Below are 21,842 nucleotides of genomic sequence, written 5' to 3' on the forward strand. Positions count from 1 at the left end.
TCTCACACATCAGAATTTGGCCTGAAGAATCCTGCCGACTTGCAGACACAGAGGATTTGTCACGACACCAGTGCTGTCCTCACCTGCACATTCCCACTTACCTGCGATCAGAAGCAAACCCCTCACACAGTGCAGCTTCAGCCTCTGTCAACAAGTGTGGCTATGCTCAGTTTGATGACTGGGAAGCCAAACAAGATCGCAGCTTGGGCAAGCTGGACAGCCAGTATCAAAAGAAATGGTAGAACAGACCTGAGGAACCAGCACGTGCACCCTGCCATTCGATGTGACTGGCACAATTTGGGGGTGGATGACATTAGAAAGGGACCGTGTAAGAGAAGCTGTATCAGAAATCTGAAATACAGACTCTAGAAAGGGTGGATCCAGAGCTCCAACTCTGAACAACGAGGAAGGGATGTCAGCTGAAAGTTAAGCGATGCCAAGCTCAAAACCAGCAAGAGGAAATAAATTTTAACACAATCCGTAATTGAATCGTGGAACTTAGTGCCACAGGAAGACAGCAAGGCCAAAAACGTAATGGGATTAAAAAACTGACTCAGTATGTATATGGATATTGACGATATTTAGGACTGTGCTAAATAATAAAACTGTGGAAAGAATACCTCGGTGCTTCTGGGATCCAACCAAGATCTAACACTTCGACAACAGAGAAGCTGGTAAAGTAACCAGATAATCTCACGAACATCAGCCAGTGCTGCTCCTCTGGCCTACCTTGTGCTGTTCACGAGCACACAGAAGCAATTGAGACCTCACATCAAGTGTTAATTGGTGCTTTAAAGGGACGCCCAGAGACCTGCCCTGCTGTCAAAAAAGCTGGCAACATGCTAATTTAATCTCCATTAAGTTATTGTGAAAGTAAGTCCTTCCCAGCTTCTCCAGCCATTTGTACCAAGCGACAGTTAGGTATGCTGTTCCAATTAAGTTAAAAAGAAAATCTGTTAGCTGAGGATCAAAATGCAGCACACAGATCCTTCCTGACAGGAGCACCTAGCATACTTACTAAGATTTAAATAATGGGATGGTGAAGACAGTTTCCAGCTCACCTCCCTAAGCCTCCTTCGGTCGTTTCCCTGTGCGCAGAAAACCAACACGACAGACATTTCACAACTGCTTTTTGTTTAAACGAGATCTTAACAATTCAGCGCAGCGGCAGCAAATAACTCTCCTGCAACCAAAATATTGTCAAAACACAGAAGTGAGCAAGGAGTGAGCAGGAGGCAACAAACGGATCCCAAATAGGAAAGCAAAAGGGAAAAATACAAATGGACTGAGAAAGAAATGAGAACGAGGTGAGAAATAAAGATAGGGAAGAAAACAGAAAGGAGGCAGGGAGAACAGAAGTGCCAAAAATCTAAACGAGTGAACAGATGTGTCCCCACTTCCAACTCTACAGGCCACAACTTTCCTTCAGGAGCATGTCTTGGTAAGAACAAGAACTCCTTCTAGCTTCACCTCATCTGCAAGCTGCACAATTTTCAGGTTGCTGTTTTGCATGTGGAAGCTTACACTCATCAGCAGGTTGATACCTAGAAAGCAGTAACAGTTTGATGAACAGGTCTGCTGGATGAAGTGTCCACGGTTTTCAGCTGTTTGTGCCCTCAGGAGCAGCTGTGGCCTGCTCGCACTACAAACTTTTCTTGGCTTTCTTCAGCTCTGAGCACTACAAGGAATCGGTTGAGAAAAGTATTTAAGGTAATGCTAAGGAAACAAAAGATATCAAACCAACCATGCAGTTCAGGAGGGAAAAAAAAAACCAACACCTCCTTTTGTATAGGCCAGCTCCAAACCACCACCCAGATCAGAGAAGTTTGCTGAAGACGAGAATTCTTTTGAATTTTGACTGCAGTTAAAGAAAATCCCTTTACCTTTCCAGAAGGAAAGAGCCACACCTGGCTTAAAGGCAAATCTGCATTTTTCTAACCCAGACCTCTGCAAAAAAACAAAACCTCTGCAATTACAGCTGAACCAGGACTGAAAGTTGCACGAAGTCCCAGTGCTGAGACAAAGCTCTGTCAGCTTGTTGCTCATCTTCACTTTTTTTCTTAAAGATAACAAAGCCGAATCAGGCATGCTTCTGCTTATAACCAGTTGCTCTACAAGCTGACCTGCAGTGCTGTGCTGGAATTCATTTCAGAGCCATAACTAAGGTACTGGGAATCCTCTCCTGTAAAGTCTACGTGTGGATTTCAAAATTGATGGGAATATCAATACTTTACAGCAGAAAATGGAGTGGTGCTTTGCAAAAGCCTTTAGCCTCCGTCACTGCTCTATCACACGATAAATGGAGACAGATGGACAGGCTGAAGGAATCCATCTCTCAGCATTGTGTCTTCACTACTGTTTGTACCACTACAGAGACTCTGAAATATTTCCAGTGCCACAAGAACATTCCAATAGTCACTTTGCACATGCTGTCTAGGCGAGCATCAGTACAAGAGCTCAGTGTTCACAAAATGACATGAAGAGCTACATTGCCAGAAGCTCAGTCCCCCTGGTAAGGTGCAACAATGAACCTACAGCCTGCTACAAACCATTACTGATCCCATAGTACAACAGGTAATAGTAACACTGCTCCACGAGGGTTTCTTGGGAAACTCCCACTCAGACTATCAGGTTCCATCTGCAAGGATCCTGCAGGACTGAGGAGCAGAGGTGCCCACAGCTCAGCACATGAGAAGCTGGAGCTGAGAGCTGTGGTCTCCAAAGTGCCTCTGCAGCAACAGGTATATTTGCCCTGCCACAGAAGTACAGCTTTGCATTCAACTAGGGAATGGAACAATTTTACTGCATGGCTCTGCTCTTTGATGAATATCAATATAAGAAGGAAAAAACAAGGGGTGGGGGATGAAGCCAAGTGTTGTGACTCAAAATCCAGTCTCCATTTCAAGATGTTTACGACGGATACTTCAAAGGTGTTTATTAGAAGTCAACAGCCGTACTTATTTGATACATGCAAAGAATGTATCTGAGTAAGCAGACAGGAAATATAAGATGTGCTAGAATGGAGCAGAATTTAAATGGACCAATAAACATAGCTACTAGAACAAGTGGCCTCAGTTCCTCCAGCTCATGACCTTGTGTTAGTATAACATTTGGAAATTCGCCTCTCGTGCTCTCTCACTCTCTTCTTACCCAATACAGGAGAAGAAGGGGCAGGCCACATCTTTCCCCATTCCTAACCCCTAGGATTCACAATCAGAATCACACTGAACTGGAAGATCCCTACATAAAGGCTCCAGTTGGCAAACAACAAAATGCAAACAGTTCAATATCACACCTACCGAGTGAGGGCGATTTGGATAACTAATGGAATACTGGAGAGAGATGCCATAAAGTATCCTACCTCAACTGTGCTGTGGTCTTCCTCACACAAGCTTTAAGGTTAATAAGGCCAGGGTGATTTAAAACTGCAATACTGATTTGTGTTATTAAACCAGTGATGAGAAGCAGAGAAAATTGCTGCTTAGATGTAAACTAAGCACATAGAGGAAAAAATAACGTGCAAAAAAAACCTCCCACAAAACCAAAAATCCTAAACACATACCAATGTTTGGGGCTTTTCCTCCCTCCTCCTTTTATACAACATTATTTACTCACCTTTCAGTGGTAGAGGAGCTGTTTGTCTGTCATTTTACCAGCCAGCTGCAAACCAGAGAACCCTGCACCTGCACTCTTTGACGCCATCGACTGGACACACCTCAGCACCTGCCGGAGCACTCCAGGACAGTGCTGGGAGGATCAGGGCCATCCTGCCCACCTGGAGCAGCCCTGGGGTCCAGGAGGTGGCAGATGAGCCTCCCAGCCCTCAGCAGCCCCACAAAGACTGCCTGCTGCAAAAGGCTCTGCGCATCTCAGCGCCCTGCAGACCCGCGGGCAGGCAGTGCTCCTGCACAGCTCCACGTAACGCAGCCGCACGGCGCAGAAGATCCCTCATCTCACTGATGGGTTCCACATTTCTCCCTTCTTTGCGGTGATTTATATTTCTTAGATCCAGGTCCCTTGGCACAGTGCTCCATTTGCTGCACGTCAAAACACTCATTCATTCCACACCACTGCTTTCTTCAGTTGCGTTTAAACTGTCTCTGGACACATTTAATTACCAGGATATTTATATTCATGTTTGCATTTAGGCATGTAAATCATTAAGGTCCAATTCTGGATGAGACCGACAAGAAATACCCAAAGGCCTTGATCCCAGCATGCACTTCTAGTGGGAAGGAAAAAAAAAGTGACTTCCAAGAATCTGCATGGAGAACTGCTTTGGGAGCATAAGATTTCTAAAGCTTCTGAGAATCCACAACTATGACCACAGATAAATTCTTCATTAGAGCTACAACAACGCACACAAAAAAAAACCAGCAGCTAACAACTGATCCTAAGACAAACAAGGTAGAAGATTATCCACTCGTGCTCAGTGTCCTGGCTCTACAATGGTTAAAAGGCCCCCACAGCTGTGCTGGCATCATTGATTAGCATGAACAAGGAAGCAACAGAAAAATAAAGCCACCTTAATTTCAAGCTCCATTAGAACTGAAGGACTTGGGGGGCAGAAATCAATGTTTGGCAAATTGGAAAGGACAAAATCTGTAAAAGGAAAAATGCATTTTCAGGCTAAGCTAATGCAAACAACGGAGGGTGAACAGCACTTGAGGCTGCCCCTCTAAGGTTGTGTCAGCATTTCCATTTCTAATCTCCGATTTCAGCTACACTCTGGTAGATTACCACAGGCTTTGGTATGATTCTAGTGGATACCATAGAACGTATCACAAATGACAATATAAAATATAGCAGCCCAGGCTGGGAGGTTGGATAACACAGCCTTTCAGCACCCGATGTCAGAGCTCAGGACTTTCCAAAGGCACACACAGCCAGAACACGCAGAGCTGAGGTGGGCATCTCAGGACCATGGCCTACCTCAGGAACAACATCAGAACAAGGAGTCACAGCTGCTCTTGGTACAAAGCCTGCTTACAGCAGACTGCAAAATGCAAAGAAATCCCAGATAATTTCCGTCTGCCTCAGAGGCCGCCTGGAAGGATTTGGAGTTTAACCTCCTGCCTTCATTTAGAGAAAAGCTCTTCTTTCTGTACTTGGAGCTCTAAAGAGCTATTCAGACAATAAACGCCCATGCCCAGAAAACAGAAAGGAACCCTGGTATGCAATCGTTAATTTCAGTTGTGTCTAGCTCAGAAGCTCCAGGTGAAGCTGCTGTACAGAGGGGAACAGCCTCACTGAAGGCCAACATTTCCCTTGAGCTTCCTAAGCAGGTAAAACAGCACAAGCGAGGGGAGCTGCGTCTGTTTCTGGGATCCATTTCAAGGAGATGCAGAGAGCTTGACCAAGCCTTAATAGGGCAATATCATTTCTTAAAATTGACTTTGGGCTTATGAGGCTTTAAAACACATACGAGAAGACCAATCTACCACCAAACCACCGCTACATACAGAGCACACAGACTGGAATCTGCCAAAAAGCCTTAGTAGATATGTATCAGGTCCTGATGCTGCAGCTAACCCCACCACATACCCTCAGCACATTTACGAGAGCAGCACTCAAACTCTGACATTCATAGATTAAATAAATGCACAAGCCACTTCGTATGCATTGCAACTGTGCAGCCTTTCCATGCACTTGTAATGATTCCTCCTCTTGCTGCCATTCCCAGGGCCAGAGGTTTGCTACAACAGCTCTCACTGCAAGAGGACATCACAGTTCACCTCTACACAACTGAGAACATCAGCATCACATTGATGCACACACACCTTATCTTCACAGAGATCAGCTCGCATCAGCCTCACTTACATGAACAGAAACAAAAAAAAAGGAGAGACGTGCATCAACCTGCGCTCTGTTAAGGACCACCAAGAATCACTTAACTGGCATTTTCAACTAAGAAGAGATTTTGTCAAACGAGAGCTTACCAACAATTAGAATTTCAAAAATCTGGGTCTTAATAAACTGGAGGCAATGAAATGGATTTGCTATGAGAAACGTCTGCTGTTTTGCATATGGTTTAAAAACAGTCTTTGAAAGGAGAAAGGAAAAATACAAATCCCACTAATTCAGTGGCACACACAGAATCTCCTCCATAATCTTCCTGGCCTACTGCTCTAGTGGGAGACATTTCCTGGACTCACAACCCCTTTATGTACAAGCAATTTACATTTTACAACTGATAAATAATTCAGATAATTAATTGAGCTGCAATTTGGTGCATTTCTTTTTAGTCAGCACTATGGAGTACAGGTTTAAAAGAGGCTCTGTACAGAAAGTCTCTTTTCTATTAATCCAATCTGAGGCATCTATTAAGGTGAATTCCTAGATTCTCTTAATGCCTTCTGGATGCCTCACAACATCATGCCCCAGTACACTCCTCCCTGATGTTTATGCTGTATCTGACTCTCTCGAGAAGCAGCAAGGTATTTCCTGGCATTCTCCCTCTGCAGTGCTGATATTCCAGCAAATCTCTCTATGCTGCCCACATACAGTCTGCTAGAATAGACGGCAATATGAGAAGGAACAGTCAGTAAGTAAATACTTTCAGCAAAAATGATGGAGAAGCTCAAGCAGACTGTCAGGGAAACCAGCAAGTTCTTTCGCTGCTGTTAGCACAGATGCAATTACCATGACGTGGGAGAGCATGGCAGGAAGTCCAAAGAGCATTATCATGCTCTAAGAGCTTCAAGGGAACTTCAGTCAGTAACAACGTAACATTCATACAATAACCATTTAAAATTGGTAACCCTTGCTCAAGTGCAGTTATCAGCAAAGCCTACAGACCAGAGCTGTGCCTCTGGCACCAGTGCCACGTCCACGTCCAGGGACATCAGCTGCCCCTGCAGCGTGGCACTGGTAGGCTGTATCAGCACAGCACTGCAGCTTTACAGGAAAGAAAAGAGCACTTGCAGCTTCAGGTTTTACCTGAAAAAAAAAAAAAAAAGAAAAAGCATAAGTTTCAGCCTCAGAACGAACTGATGCTGTGAAGTATTTATGAAGGGATAGCACTAACTGCACAAATTTCAGCTTGACGGACGCTACACATCTAACAGCAGTATAAGTGCTGACGGGGCTAGAGATGATATAAACAAGTTTCAGACAGGATTTAAAGCTGGACAAACTTGCTGCAAACCACACCAGCCTGAGAGCATCACTGAATATCAAGAAAACATAAAATGCAACAAAGAAAGAGCAGCTCAATCTATGATGCAGGTAAGCTGTGAGCAAAGCTTATTTTTGCTGATTAAAAAAACAGGAGTGGTAGAGTTAGTGCTGGCTGCAGTGTTGATGCAGGGCAGAACTGCTCCTCTCAACCCCCAGAACTAAAACCTGAGAGTGTGCCCGTGTGAATACTGAGTATCAGCAGAGGAACAGTCCAGTCCTGGAGAAGATCCATTCCTCGTATCACCTGCACGCTGCTCTCCAGGAAATAATTGGTACAAGCTATGGAAAAAGAGTTCTACACAGCATAAAGAGACAGCTGTATCTGACCCCAGATAAACACAGTGAATCTGGAGAAGCCTGAGGAAAGCAATTAGCTAGGGAGAATGATGACCTATCCCAATACAACCATAAGAGAAAGTAACATAGGAAGCTTTTGTACTGAGTTCTTATCGAAAGCGTCAAATAACTTTAAGATCTCCCTGGCTGACAGAAGAAAACTCAGGGTAATGTACAGCACAAAGGCCTTCTTACATAACTGACAAGAAGTTACCAAAAACCACTTGGGAAGGACAAACCCTGCTGTCGAGAACCGTGCACCAGAGCCTCCAGACAAGCACAGAGACTTGTCCAAATTCAGACAACAAACCATTGTCAATATCAGCCAGACAGCTTGAGATGTGACTGCAAATATCCCCCGACAAAGGAAAGGATGATGTTCTGCAAAGCTGCAGAAAAAAAAAACCTTGCAGTTGCTGACTGCCAAAACAAGCAGGGCAAAGCATTTCACACTCACGTGCCCTACGGGAGCCCAATCACCTGAAGCACAGCACCTCGCCACGCTCCCCTCTGCACATCACCTGCAGCAAACTTAGCAGGAGTGCTTTCCTCACACGGTCTGCAAAAAAACTGGAGGACTCAAAGCACACGTGCATTAGGCCTCAGACATGAGAAGTTAGATTTAAATTGAAGTGATCACTGATCAAATTGCTGGCATTAATCATGACCTAAAGCAGCAAGCAGTGAAATTTGATTTAAGTTATCGACTTTAATCCTGCTTTTCATTTGTACTTTTTAGCTGTTTTCCTAAAGGAAAGGCTGAATCTCACTGGCTGATTTCACCATCTAAACACATTGATTTTCAATTCATCGCTGCCTTTAATGATAAATTTGAAACAGCTCTCTTATCCTGTTTAAGAAATGTATGCATATTCACTGTATCAAGCTTACGTAAAAAGCATATTTGCACTGCATCTGAAAGTACAAAAACAATGAGTGAGATATTTCTTATTTACTACACTACATTTATACGCATACACACATACACGTTCTTTGCATCAAGTTCTACTATGCTGAAAATCAAAAATCAGTGAGAAATAAGCCAGAAAAAGGTTCAGCCAATTAAATTCACGCTAGGGAAAAAAGTGGTCAATTTGTATTTCAAAATGTTTCCCTTTCAAACTGTCTCACTGAACAAAAGTGCTTAACTTTGGTAGCAAAAAGATGGATTGTAAATGATGGCTAGTGGAGCAGTTGGACAGATCAATACAGTGGGAAATGCATCACAACAGAAGTGCAGTGACAGAAGGACTGGCACAACAGAAACGTGCCATAAAGGAAGTGGAAGAAGATTGCTCACCCATATCAGAAGATTCCAGGTTCGCAGGACAAAGCTCCACCAAGGTGGGATCCCCAGAAGATCCTTCCCCAGTGGCAGCCAGCCCTTAAATGAGGTTTAGGAGAGGTGCAGCCAGGCTCCATCCCTTCCTGTCTCACAGCTGAAATGCCTTCACCTGTGCTCCCAGGGCTGACCCGGTCCTTTCCTCAAGCTGTGACTCAACAGTTACCAGCTACAAATAGCTAGAAACAGAGGCATTTTAGCACCTGAAGATGCAAATGGACCAATTTTAAAGAGTCACAGAATGGTCTGAGTTGGAAGGGACCTTAAAGGCCACCTGCTCCCACTCCCTGCACTGAGCAGGAACATCCACAGCTCCAGCAGTGCTCAGTGCCCCATACAGCCTGACCATGGATGACCAGTCTGCAGGGATGGGGCAGCAGCACCTCTCTGGACAGCCTGTGCTTCTCAATCCTTACATTAAAAAAAACCCTGCTTCTTCATACTCAAGTCTACATCTCCCCTCTCTTGGTTTGAATCATTTCCCCTTGTCCTGTCACAACAGAGCCCACTAAAGAGTCATCCCTTCTTTCTTACAGCCCCTTTAGATGCAGAAGGCTGCTCTCAGCTCTCCCTGCAGCCTTTCCCTTCCGCATGCTGCACAGCCCCAGCTCTCAGCCTGTCCCTGTAGGGAGGTGCTCCATCCCTCGGGTCATTTCTGTGGCCCTCCTCTGGATGCTCTCCAACAGGTCCGTGTCTTTCTGTACTGAGCACTCCCATCTGGACGCAGCACTCCAGGCAAGGTCTCACAGCACAGAGCAGAGGGGCACATCCCCTCCCTGCCCTGCTGGCTGCACTGCTTTGGATGCAGCCCAGGGTACGGTTGGCTGTGTGGGTGTGAGGGCACACTGCTGCCTCATGTCCAGCTGCCACCCACCAGAAACCCCAGGTCCTTTTCAGCAGGGCTGTGCTCCATCCTTCTGCCCCCCAGCTTGTATTGCATTTGAGGGTTGCTATGACCCAGGTGCAAACCTTGCACCTGTTGAACCTCATGAGGTTCTCCTAAGCCCACTGCTCAGCCTGTCTGGGTCTCTCTGGATGGCATTCCCACCCCTCAGGCACGTCAGCATCATCACACAGCTTGGTGCCATCCACACAGTAGCTGAAGGTGCGCTCAACCCCACTGTTGATATCATCGATGAAGATACCAAAGAAAACTGGTCCTAGTACTGACTCCTGAGCAACACCATTTGGCTCAGTGTCTGCATAGAGATCAGTGCTCTTTGAACAATTTCACAACCAGATTTTACAACCACGTCCTCATCCATTGAGCAGTCACTCCTCCTGTCAAATCCACATCTTTCCAATTTGCACAGAAGGATGTTGTGGGAGACCGAAGCCCAGTAAATGACATCAGAGAGCCTTCCCTTGCATCACCTCCCTCTCTCCCACATGCCTTAGCATAGGTTTCAGGAGGATCTGTTCCATGATCTTCCCCAGCACAGAGGTAAAGACATTTGCACAAGAACCAAAGACAGCCCCAGGAGCACTGCAAGGGAACACCTCCCTTCCTTGGGACCCAAGGCACACTACTACTACAGTAAAGGCTGTGGTCCTAGGAGCACAGGAGATTAAGTAAATCCACCTGAAGGCACGAGACCACAAAGCTCCTAACATCTGAATGAAACCAAAGCCTGTCCACACAAAATAAGACAGCACCAAACACTGAGATGATACACAGACAACACAATATCTCTTCACCTCCCTTCCTCATAGAGAATTCTCTTCTGAAGAGAGGACATTTATTTTTCACATTCTGTGAAAAATAAGAGCTTACAACTCTTTTGACGTTCCTATGTCTGCCATCCATCAGCAAGGAGTGATAACATAAGTTTTCAAATGGTTAACCAATAATTCAGACTACTGTTTATTTTGGAAACAACCCCCGATGTCAATTCTGTAACTAGCTCTTAAGTGAGTAATGAATATTGCAGAACTCTTCTTCTTAAAAAAAAAAAAACAAAAAAACAAAAAACAGTACACAAACATTCTATAAGGTCAGACCAGTACCATAAAGCGAAATAGATGGGTCACAATTCTTAAGACATCTGGAGATGTTCACAAGAGAATCTTGTGAACTTTCCCATAGATTAACACAGGTAAAGAGCAGGAAACGTGACAAAGTCAGTCTACCATCTGGACAAGGTTGTCTGAGATGCAGCAAAAGAAAAAGCCATACTCACCTCCTTTGCATATGTAATGCTATAATGGGATGGAAAGTACTGGAATAGTAGCATGGTGGCAAAGTCTTTGGCTACAGCAAAAGAGAACGTGCAGCAGCCATAGATGCAGAAATGAAGGAAAAGAGCTGCTTACCATAAAAAGCCCTCAGACAGGCAGGGACCTCCGGCAAAGAGATGCCTTCCCTCCAAAGCCAACCCTAAAATGAGGGCTGGGAAGAGGTGGATCCTGGCTCTACCCCTTCCAGTCACTCAGGTGCACTGCTCGCACCAGAACTCCCCTGCGTTGGTCCTGCCTTCCCACCAGGTGCTTTAAGCCATGACTGAGCATTGCCACTGCAGCACATTAACTACCTCCAACACCTTGAAATTCCCAAGTGGTTCTACATTTGTTCTTCTGATCAGATATTTTAAGAGGCCTCAAAATTATGAGAGGTGTCCCTCTGCAATTTATGGTGGCAGAGCCAACAAAGACACCTCTGCAAAGGCCACAAGTGCAAGACTATTTCCACAATATCCTCAGAGCAAAACTACTTCCACAGGAGCTTCAGAAGAGCTTTGAATGGCAGCACAGGGATAGTAGTTACAAGGGGAGTGTGATTTCCACATCAGAATCACACCTACCTGGATGTCAGTGTCCTTCACAGGTTCAAGAGGCTCAAATGTAGTGGCTGCACTTAGACTCTCTAACCGCTGAGAGATATGAGATATATCAAGCCCTCTGGACCCAAGAAGAACAGACCTGTAAGGAAGAAATCGTACAGCTATGAGAGCAGCACAGAACAGACAGGGCTACTGCTAAGAACTCTAACCCCAGCATGTTGGTGATGGTTATATCAGCAGCTAGTCATGTGCAGTGTTTCCAGTTATTATGAAAGATGCACAAAACCAAACCCTGAACAGCTACATGTATGTATCTAACCACCTCAGCTCCATCAAACACTTTCTGCTGTTCCACTGCAGTACTGCACATCTGCCAAATCCTTCCTGATAGAAAAATTGTACAGCATGTTGCTAATAGTCTCCAGCAGCAGCCAGAACAAAGTACTGCGCTTTTTGGCTTTAATACCTGGGAATGGTAGCTTCTCAGATTAAACCCTCTGTTACTGTTTTTTTTTTCCTTTTGTAAGCAAGAAGGAGTAGGCAAGAAAACAGCTTTGCAGTAATTCTGTTTCTCCTGGGTGCATCCTCCTGGCAAGGCTCCCCACACGTTAGAAACCAAACCTGCAAACAGTCTGTGCCCTCTGCATTCCACCTCCACTGCTCAGCACTTACGCCTTCACATCTGCAGTCTCCTGTGAGGTGCGGGTCAGGGTGCGGGAACGCAGGCGCTCCCCAGCCTGCTGGATCTCCTGCAGGTTGCGTTCCATATGAGGGAGCTCAGAGATGCCCTCAGTCTCAGCCGCAAGCTGTTCTGCCTGCTGGAGCAGCTCTCCAAAGCCTTCCGTGTCCATTTCTGTTGCAGTCTTTATCCAAGATGCTCAGAAGCCTTCAGAGAAAAAGAGAACATTTGAGAAAACTCTTCAGCTATAAACAGCTTCTACACCTACAGGCACTCAGAGAGACCAGCAAGAGCTGCTCTTCTAGAATAGAACTCTGTTCCATCCTTCCTCCCCAAGCACTGTCAACTATACCAAAGCATTTTAACAGTATAATTTTGTATTCCTGATATTCCACCATTCCTAAGCACCCTCTGGGAGGACAGGCAGAGCCACCACCTAAACATCAAGCAAATACTTCTAAGTGCTCTCAGAGCGCTTTGCCAAGCAGGACGACGTCCCGAATGCAGATCCATGGTCTGTCAGAAAGGCAACGCAGGTACTGTGTGACAGCTCAAAAGGGGAAGAACAGGGAGTGGAGAAACCCTTGTGAAAGATTTGGTATAATTCAGCTATAAAGCATCTGCACATACATCTGTTTTTTATAAATACATGTGTGTACTTATATATACATATATATAAAATAAATGGAGATTTGTGGATCTGCATGCATACATAGACGCACATGGGGACACACATGCACAGGCACACATGCATAGCAGCAGAAAATATATGTCACATAACCATGATGCTAAATAAACAGCAAAAGGCAAGCACAGATATGTACAGAGACAGCCACAAGCCGTCTACTAGAACGTGTTAAACCACATCATTAATCCTCAACAAAAATCAGAAGAAATGTACACACAGTTGCAATGCATAAGATGCGTCTTCCCTCAATGCATGCAGAAAAGGTTTAGCGGTGCTTGTGAGAGCTGCCTGCACATACCAAGACAGAGAACAGACAGAGAAACAATAAAGCTAAAGACAAGGGCATTAACAGATGACATCATTAGTGCACCACACAGATCCACGTTCAGAGTGGAGCAGGTTATTTTCATGGAGCAGACAAGAACACGTGTGCTCAGGATCGACACGGAAAAGATGTGCAGTTGCAATGGCATCTGTATTATCGAAACATGAAAACCAAACTCCCAGCTTTAGGCACCAGATCCACGATTTGTGGCCAAACCCACACCTTGCACCCCTTAGGGGGTGGGACACAACCACTGAAAGCCAGCCTTGCTACACAGTGCTGCAGGAATCTCTGCTACAGTCTCACTTCTGTGTTTTTTACCCTAATTCAGAGTGCTGAAGATCAAACAAGACTAATTAGGCCCCAAGCTCTAACTCTGGCTCTTTAACTTAAAAATACAATCAAGAGGAACTGGTTCAAGTGAGCCCTCGAATCAAGAAGAAAACAGTGTATGTTTACAAACCAAAACTCACCTGCAATTCAAGAATTTCTTGGGTTTACATTTCCTTTGAACTATACTAAAGCAATTTTAACAGTACAATTTTATATTCCTGATATTCCACCATTCCCAAGTACAACTTCAAGAGGCAAGAGCACTGTTCTGTGCCTGGACAAGGAGCGACTTCAAAGCACTGTGTGACCATTCACTCAGACACACGCAATGAGGGACAGGAAGGGACTCCTGCCCATCGCGCGTGGCCATCACTGGGTGTGAGGATGAGCCCCACAGCCTCCATCCAGGCACGGAGAATTCCACAACCATTCCTCATCCACCTGTGGAAAACCAGGAGCTGCTGGGGGAGGCAGCAACCCTATCTGCACTGACTCGCTATTCAGGAGAGACAGCAGGGACTGGGTTTGTTAGAACAGACTAGCACGCCACCAAGACAGATGGGAGGAGAGAGGGGCGTGGTGGAAGGCAGCAGTTCCATGCCCTGCAATGCAGCACAGAGCATCTTTCCCGTGTTTACTTGCGATAACTCGGCATGCCCCACCAGAAGCTGCCTGCACTGTCAGAGGCTGACCAGAACTGCTCCCACACCATCAGAACGCAGCAAGCAGCGACTGCAGGAGCAGCACAGACTTCAACTTGATTTGATTCAATCCGGTCTGCTTCCTCGTCTCCGTAAGAAGATGGAAAGCCAGTTGTATAAGAAGGCACTAACTTCTCAGAGCTCTGAAAGCAAAAGCATAGAGTCAGGGGACTACAAACAGCTCCCCAGACTGCACTTGTTAAGCACAGATTCCATGTCAATTCTACATACAGCCTGTTCCACAAATCTGCCAAGGTAGGACAAGTGCAATGAGTCTGGAAAACAGAGACTGAATTCAGCAAATATAGAATAAACTTGTTACTTTGAAGCAAGTCCAACTACCTGTGATTACAGCCAAGCATTGGGAACGACAGCTCAACATTTCTCTAGAGCGCAAACAGCAGCTTTTTCCAAAGGACAGACTTCAAATATTTAGACCAGGTAACAGCATGAGCCACTCGGCCTCCATGCTGACAGAATTTACTGCATTCGGGAGACTGCAGTGTGACTCCAAATGCCGCTGTGCAGGATGGAAAGCTGCTGCCACAGTAACGAGAGCGACAGCAGCTTTTCTGTCAGAATGGGGAATGTGCAACAACTGACACCTAAGGGAAAGAAAATACAGCAGAAATTAAACCAACTTCTGTGAAACTGGATCGACCCCGGGCTAGGAGCCAGGGCTGAAAAAGCCCTTCTGTAAAACAACTTTGATGACTTATCAATAGAAGCTGCTGCGTTAGTCTACAATCGCGCGTCCAATAAAAACCCCATTTAATGTTTTCCCAACATTTAAAACCGCATATAGATGTTACAAGCTGTGCAGGTTGGCTGGATTTCAGCCAAAACGGAATCAGAAAAGATGATGACAGGTTTTTAATTCTGTTCAGACTGACCATAAGTGCTGGCTGATGGCGGAGAGCCGAGCCCTGCGCTGCTAGCTGATGAAGAACGCTGTTGCTGCCGTACTCCAAACAGGGGCACGTTGAACATTTCACCTTACGAGCTTCAGAAAGGCTTAAAGCTGAAAACGCTCCCGTGTGTGAGCAAGTGGCTGCTGTACTTCACACACTGACAGCCTCTGTGCCACACAATTAACTCCTTTAAAAAGACTGACTACAAATTCAGATTTTTCTGGTGCTTCAAAAAAAAAAAAAAAAAAAAAAAAAAAAAAACCACAGGAAGGAAGGAAAGCCTCATCCACTGCATTCAGAAGAGCTGATAAACCTGTACAATCCAACCAGGGGCAAAGAGATCCTTCCCAAGACAAAACAAAGAGGAAAAATCCAGCATTCTCCCCTCAGGGTGCTCCAGAGAACCCATGTGACAAGTCAGCATCCATTCCCTTCAGAAGGAAGAGAGAAAAGCACACAGCCAAGATCTCAGATGAGAGTGAGGACGTGCTTTTCTGCCCCAGCTCAGGCACTGATAGCGTGGCAGCTTCTGCCTGCTGAGCTGAGCAGGCACCAGCAATAGGCCAGCCCTGCAGGCCTCCAACTCTGCAGGAGCAACAGCAGTAACACCCAGCTCTGCTGCAGCGTCAGCACAAGCAGACATCAGAACGTTTCAGAGAGGAAGTCAGCAGCACAATTCCCACGTTACAGACATGGGAAGTGATTAAGTGAAGTCTGAAAGCAAAGAGCAGGTGGCTGAATGTATATACTGAACAAATGAGTGCCACTTCTTGATATCACACAGTGATATTACACTGACATTAAGCTTCCTTCTAAGGATGCAGGCACTGTCACTGGAGCTTTTTAAACAGATCAAGCATGTGGTGCAGGGAATGGTGCAGACAACTGAGCCCCACCAGGAGCACACACAGGTCACCTGGTCCTGCTCCCAAGGTCTCTTCCTGCCTCACCTTCCATCTCCATAAGGGGAAAGCACCAACTGCAGACCAAACAACTGCACATTTTCAACAAATCGCCCTGCACTACACAACATTTAATCAAACCTAGCAAAGGGAACCGGAAACCATGTCCTGGTTGCACTAAAAGCGCATGAAATCAGGATGGGTCAGATTAAAAACAGATACCTGAGGGGATGCTCCACCTGGTACAACACCCTGCAGAAAAGGGCTGATGGAGGAAAGTCCTGAACAGAGCACACAGCAACAAACTCCTCAACTCGGTGTTTTTTCAACCACTCACCAATTAACCCTCAGCTGCCATCCTTAAATTTCCCAGTCCTGTATGCCTTGTAGGCAGATATGTAAATGATCAGTCCTCTTATCATGGCTACTAAGTGCTGGTCTTTTAGAACTTTTACAGTATGCACTGAATAAAAACAGATTTTTTTTTTTTTTTTTGAGGTCTTAAAGGCACTGACTTTCAGTTATTTTTGCAGCATTCTGAGAAAGGATGAACGAGGGCCAGAGCTCTGCTTACTCTGCTCATTACTTAACACGGCACTGAGCAGCACACACTGTAAGTGCTTTCTTCCAGTAGATGCCACCACACCACTGTCAGCGCTGCCCTTTATCTGCCATCTGACTTCGAAGCTCCCCACACCGCTGATCCCCACTGCTCAGAACAGGGCTCGGCCGGCAAATCTGCCATCTCACCGCCCTGCCTTTCCCAAGCACAGCCCTTACCGGACTCCCACCTCAGCGGGGCGACAGACGCATTAAATACAGCACTTCGCTCGGTACTTCACGCTCCTTAGGCGCAGTCCAGATTCTCTCCTCCCACTCCGAGTCTCCTTTGCTATCCCCACCGGCACAGGAACAAGAAGGAATCAGATGAACGAACCACACGCATTCACCGAGTTATCTGTAAGCCGCTCTGGTTTGCCGGCGCACAGCTGGGGATGGGCGCAAGGAGCGGCGGTTCTCAGGCAGGTATAACTCTAACGGCCCCTCACACCGGCTCCAGCCCTCCCGCGGCCCCCCGCGCGGCTCCCCCCGCGGAACCCCGCACTGCGGCCGGCTCTCCGAGGGGGAGGGCAGACCTCGCCTAAGCGCTGAGGGCATTCCCTCACAGGAGGCCCCGCGCCTCTGCGCTTGCCCAGGGGAGTGAGCCCTGAGCTCAGGACCGGAGGAGGAGAATGGAGGGAGAAGGATGGGAGGAACGAGGTCGGCCCGAACCAGGCCAGCGCCCGCCCGCCAGCAGCGCAACCCCCGCCGCGCCCACAGCCCCTCACCTGCCCGCCGCTCCGGCCGCCGCGCCTGCACGCCCGCGCCGCGCGCCCCCATTGGCCACGCGCTCTCCCTTTCCCGCCAGCCCATTGGTCGAGCCGTCGCGCTTACTGACCCTATGCCTTCCATTGGTTGAACTGCCGAGCTAGATCCCGCCCCTCCAGCACGTCTCGCGACAACAACTTTATTGAGGCGCTAGGAGGCGGACAGTGACAGCGGGCGAGGTGGGGGAGCTCTGCCTGTGGAGCCGCGGGTTCGAGGCTGTCTCCCGCCGCTTCCCGAACTGAGAAATGGCCCGAGGGGCGCGGGGAGTCGTGAGTCAGTGACGGCGCTCCGGGCGCGAAAACACTAAAAGCACGAAAGGATGAAGCGACACTTGTGCAAACTCCCATGAGTTTGGCTCTTTGCTGCCCTGAAGCCCCCCACGCCAACTTGTCCCCAACCCCCCCTTGTGTCCGTTCTGCCACATCTAGGATGTGAAGGACCTTCACTCGCACAAAGCAAAAATGGACTTCAATTATAAACGACGTTGAGGGGACCCCGGACCAATCCTCCTTTCAGCTTCACCCCCCCTTCCCATTTGCAGATGCAGGCAGAGCGAGGCACGGCCCCCAAAGCACACTCCCCTCCCAAAGCACACCCCAGGAACTGCTTCAGCTTCAGCCCAGGGCACAGCTGGTAAGGAGCCAAGGCATTAATTTACAAGGCAAACACGTGCTGAGCAGGACAGCACCTTGTCCATAGCCAGCAACCCTCAATGAGGGGTCCAAGGGCTCAGGGCCACCCACCCCACACGGCTCCCAGACCCCAACAACGGGCTGAGCCATCCCCACCACAGGGGACGGTGCAATGGCAGCAGGATGCGCAGCAGACATGCGTGGGCAGGCCAGGGCCCTGCGGCACAGGTAGGGCCAACTTTCACTTGGCAGGTGTTTTCGGAAGGAAAAGAGCAGCCAGGCGCCTTCCCACACCTCCAGCACCCCCACCTTGTCTGCCCCCCCAGGGCAGGAGCCAGCCGGGCTGTGCTCACACCTGCCGTAACATGGCATCCTGAGCCCCCCCGCTCACCAGGGGCTGTGACACAGCACCCAGAGTGCCCCAACTCCCCCCCGTGACACCACTCTGTCCCCTCAAACCACTGCCCCCAGGGGGTTTGGTGCAGCCCCCAGCACCGGTCCTCCCAAACAGGTGTCACAAGCAGCATCAGGGCTCAGCTTCAGCCAAACTCATTTATTTCCTCCATCAATATGGACGGTACAAAGCATGTAAAAATAAGCTTTCTCGTGGTCCCCATCACCCCCACCCTGTCCCCGAAGCATGGTGGCTATTTACAGGCAAGGTAGGCAGCTCAGTGGCAGCAGCTGCACTTGCTGCTGGCCGGTTCCTTGCACACACAGCCCTTGGCACAGTTGTTGCAGCCGGCAGGGCAGCAGGAGCAGCAGCCTGGGGAGAGAACGCAAGAGTTAGGGGGTGGGAAGGATGGGAATGGAGATATGTATATGGGGAAGGATCAGGGGACATCGTGGGAATGGAGCAGGGCTGTGGTTCCAATGGGGTCAGGAGGGTCCATGGGGGTCCTGTGTGTTGGAGATTCTCCCCTTCTCTCTTCATAGGGGAGGAGGGAGGCGGAGTTCCCAGGGAGAAGGTAGGAATCACCATGGGGGCTCTATGGTGTACAGGGAGGAGTGCCACAGGATAGGCACCTTCAGGGAGAGTGGGGAGGGGGGGGGAAATATGTGCATGGGGGGTCCAGCAGGAGCAAGTAGACAAGGGAAATGGGGGCTGTCCATAGGAAGACCTACAGAGCAAGTCAGGGGCAGGAAGGTGGATACAGGGAGTCCTACAGGAGCAAGTTGGGGGGGGACTGTCCATAGGGAGTCCAACATGAGTAAGTCGGGGACGGGGTGTCCATAGGGGGGTCCTACCAGAGTAAGTCAGGAGCAAGGAGAGGGTGTTCGTTGGGGTTCCTAAAGGAGCAAGTGGAGGGCAGGGAGGGGGTGTCCATGGGGGTTCTACAGGAACAAGTGGAGGTAGGGGGGCTGTTCATAAGGGGTTCTACAGGAGCACATCAGAGGTGGTGAGAAGGTGTCTGAGGGGGTGTCCATGGGGGTTCCTACAGGAGCAAGTGGAGGACGTCCAACAGGAGCAGGGGGAAGGGTGCTTCCCTCGAAAAGGAGGAGTGAGGGACGTCTCCATGAGAGTCCCAAAGGGGAAGGACAGAGGACCACAGGGCAGGGACCCCCAAAGCACCCGTGGGTCAGGGATCCCCGCAGCCCCCAACTCACTCTTACGGCAGCTCCTGCAGCGGCAGTTCTTGCACTTGCACGACCCAGCGCAGGAGCAGGAGTCACCTGGGACAGGAAAGAAGCCGTCAGCGACACGAGCCGGGCCGAACGGAGCCAGACCGCGTCCCGTCGCGTCCACTTACCAGCAGCACAGGTGCAGTCCTGAGGGTCCATGGTTCGGTTCAGTTCGGTTCGGTTCCTTTCGGTTCCGCTGGGCTCAGACGGGCTCAATTCGGATGGGCTCGCAGCAGTCCCAAGCTCCGCTGCCCGCCCTGTATTTATAGTGCCGGGGTGGTGCTGGGCGCAGCGCACGGCGGGGCGGTGCCGATCCGTGCCGTGCTGAGCGCCGTGCCGTGCCGAGCTTTGGGGCCGGGCCGTGCCGTGCTCAGCGGGGCGGAGCAGCGCCGTGCCGTGCTCAGCAGGGTCACGGCCGTGCCTCCCCCCCCCCCCCCCCCCCCCCGCCTGGGCAGCCCTGGCTGTTGGTGTCCCCCAAACCAAGGGGTTCAGCTGTGGGATGGCCATGCGTACCCACAGATTGAGTTTTGCTTTTGCTCTCCTTTCCTTCTCCCCCCCCATCCCAAACACCACTCTTTGCCGGAATACAGCACGGCCCCACGTGCCCGCCCTCCTCGCTTCCCCCCATCCCGCTTTTGCTGCCGAAAGGGCGAACTGGGGGGGGGGAGAGGGGACTGGAGGAAGAGGGGAATTTCCCGGCCACTGCTCTGCGCTCGGCTACGGCAATGTGACTCGGCGGGGCCGTTGCGCCACTGCTGCCCCCCCGCCCCCCGCCCCGGGCAACGCTGCGGGGCGGTGCGCACGGCGTCGGGCCGTGCTGAGAGCCGGGAGTCGCACGGTTACAGCAAAACAGCCCATCGGGGGCGTCGCACCCCATTGTGGACACCACATCCCACTGCAGTCACTGTATGGCATCGTAGGCGTCCCGTGGGTTATTATGAGCACCACATCCCGTTCTGAGCATCGCACCCCATCAGAGGAGGGCTGCAGCACCTCCCCTACGAATACAGGCTGGGGGAGCTGGGCTTATTCAGCCTGGAGAAAAGAAGGCTGCAGGGTGACCCCATTGCAGCTTTCAGTACCTAAAGGGAGCCTACAAACAGGAGGGGAAGCAACTCTGTGAAAGGGGAGATGACAGCAGGACAAGGGGAGATGGTTTGAAATTGAGGGAGGGAAGATTTAGGTTGGATGTCAGGGGGAAGTTCTGTACTATGAGAGCAGTGAGGTGCTGGAACAGCTGCCCAGAGAGGCTGTGATGCCCCGTCCACCCCTGGAGGTGTTCAAGGCCAGGCTGGATGGGGCCCTGGGCAGCCTGGGCTGCTATGAAATGTGGAGCTTGGTGGCCCTGCATGTGGCAGGGGGTTGGAGCTTCATCATCCTTGAGGTCCCTTCCAACCCTGGCCATTCCGTAATCCCTTTATAGACATTGGACCCCCGCTGTGGGTTTCCCAACCTAATGTAGGCATCACACCCCATTCTGGGCACGGCATACTGGTGAGGGCATTGCATCTCATCACAGGCCCTGCACCCCGACATGGTCTTTGCACCTTGACACGGGCACTGCAGCCGATGGTGGGCATCACATCCCTTTGGACCACTGCACCCCAAAACCGGCATTGCAGTCCATGCAACTGCAGCCACCCCATCCCCTGCGGGCTGGCGGCTCTGCCAGTCCCACCCACTGCCAGGAGGAAAACAAACTGGTTCTCTGGTGCCCCACCTGCTGCCCGAACGTTACCGCTGGAAATGGGCATGGCCCTTATTACCACGCTGTTGACAAATGCTCATAATAACGAGCTGCTCATTAGCCCCGAGGATTTCTGGTGGAGGAGAGAGCCTGGGATTTGCCCTTGGGTATCAATTGAGAGGGGAAAAAAAAAATCCTAGAGAATTAACTTGTGAAGGGAAAGTGTTAAACCCAGAGAGCTGGGGAGGCTGAGAGGAAGCCAGGCCTGTGAGGGGTGCCAGCCTGGGCTGTTCCCCAGGCACTGTGCCATGCCCCCCCAACTCAGTGCCCCCCGACCCCAGGGAGCAGAGGCGCAG

At 49.2% G+C, this 21,842-nt stretch overlaps 1 protein-coding gene across 3 annotated transcripts in view; it reads right to left on the reverse strand.

Moving 5' to 3' along the window:
• Positions 1-17,563, reverse strand: part of NUP93 (nucleoporin 93) — a 69,763-nt gene extending 52,200 nt beyond the window's left edge. Inside the window, exons 1-4 of one of the 3 annotated variants that reach the window (XM_052685273.1) lie at positions 17,505-17,522; positions 16,968-17,068; positions 12,310-12,523; positions 11,659-11,776 (exon numbers count right to left, since the gene is read on the reverse strand). In XM_052685273.1, the coding sequence (XP_052541233.1) occupies positions 11,659-11,776; positions 12,310-12,488 (297 nt within the window). In that variant the 5' untranslated portion in view covers positions 12,489-12,523; positions 16,968-17,068; positions 17,505-17,522. Of the gene's footprint in view, positions 1-11,658; positions 11,777-12,309; positions 12,524-16,967; positions 17,212-17,504 lie in introns of those variants that run through there. The other 2 variants (XM_052685274.1, XM_052685272.1) reach the window with 2 other exon arrangements.
• Between the last annotated feature and the right edge of the window lie 4,279 nt (positions 17,564-21,842).

Source organism: Tympanuchus pallidicinctus, unplaced genomic scaffold (assembly GCF_026119805.1).
Source record: "Tympanuchus pallidicinctus isolate F22 unplaced genomic scaffold, pur_lepc_1.0 scaffold22, whole genome shotgun sequence".
Lineage (NCBI taxonomy): Eukaryota > Metazoa > Chordata > Aves > Galliformes > Phasianidae > Tympanuchus > Tympanuchus pallidicinctus.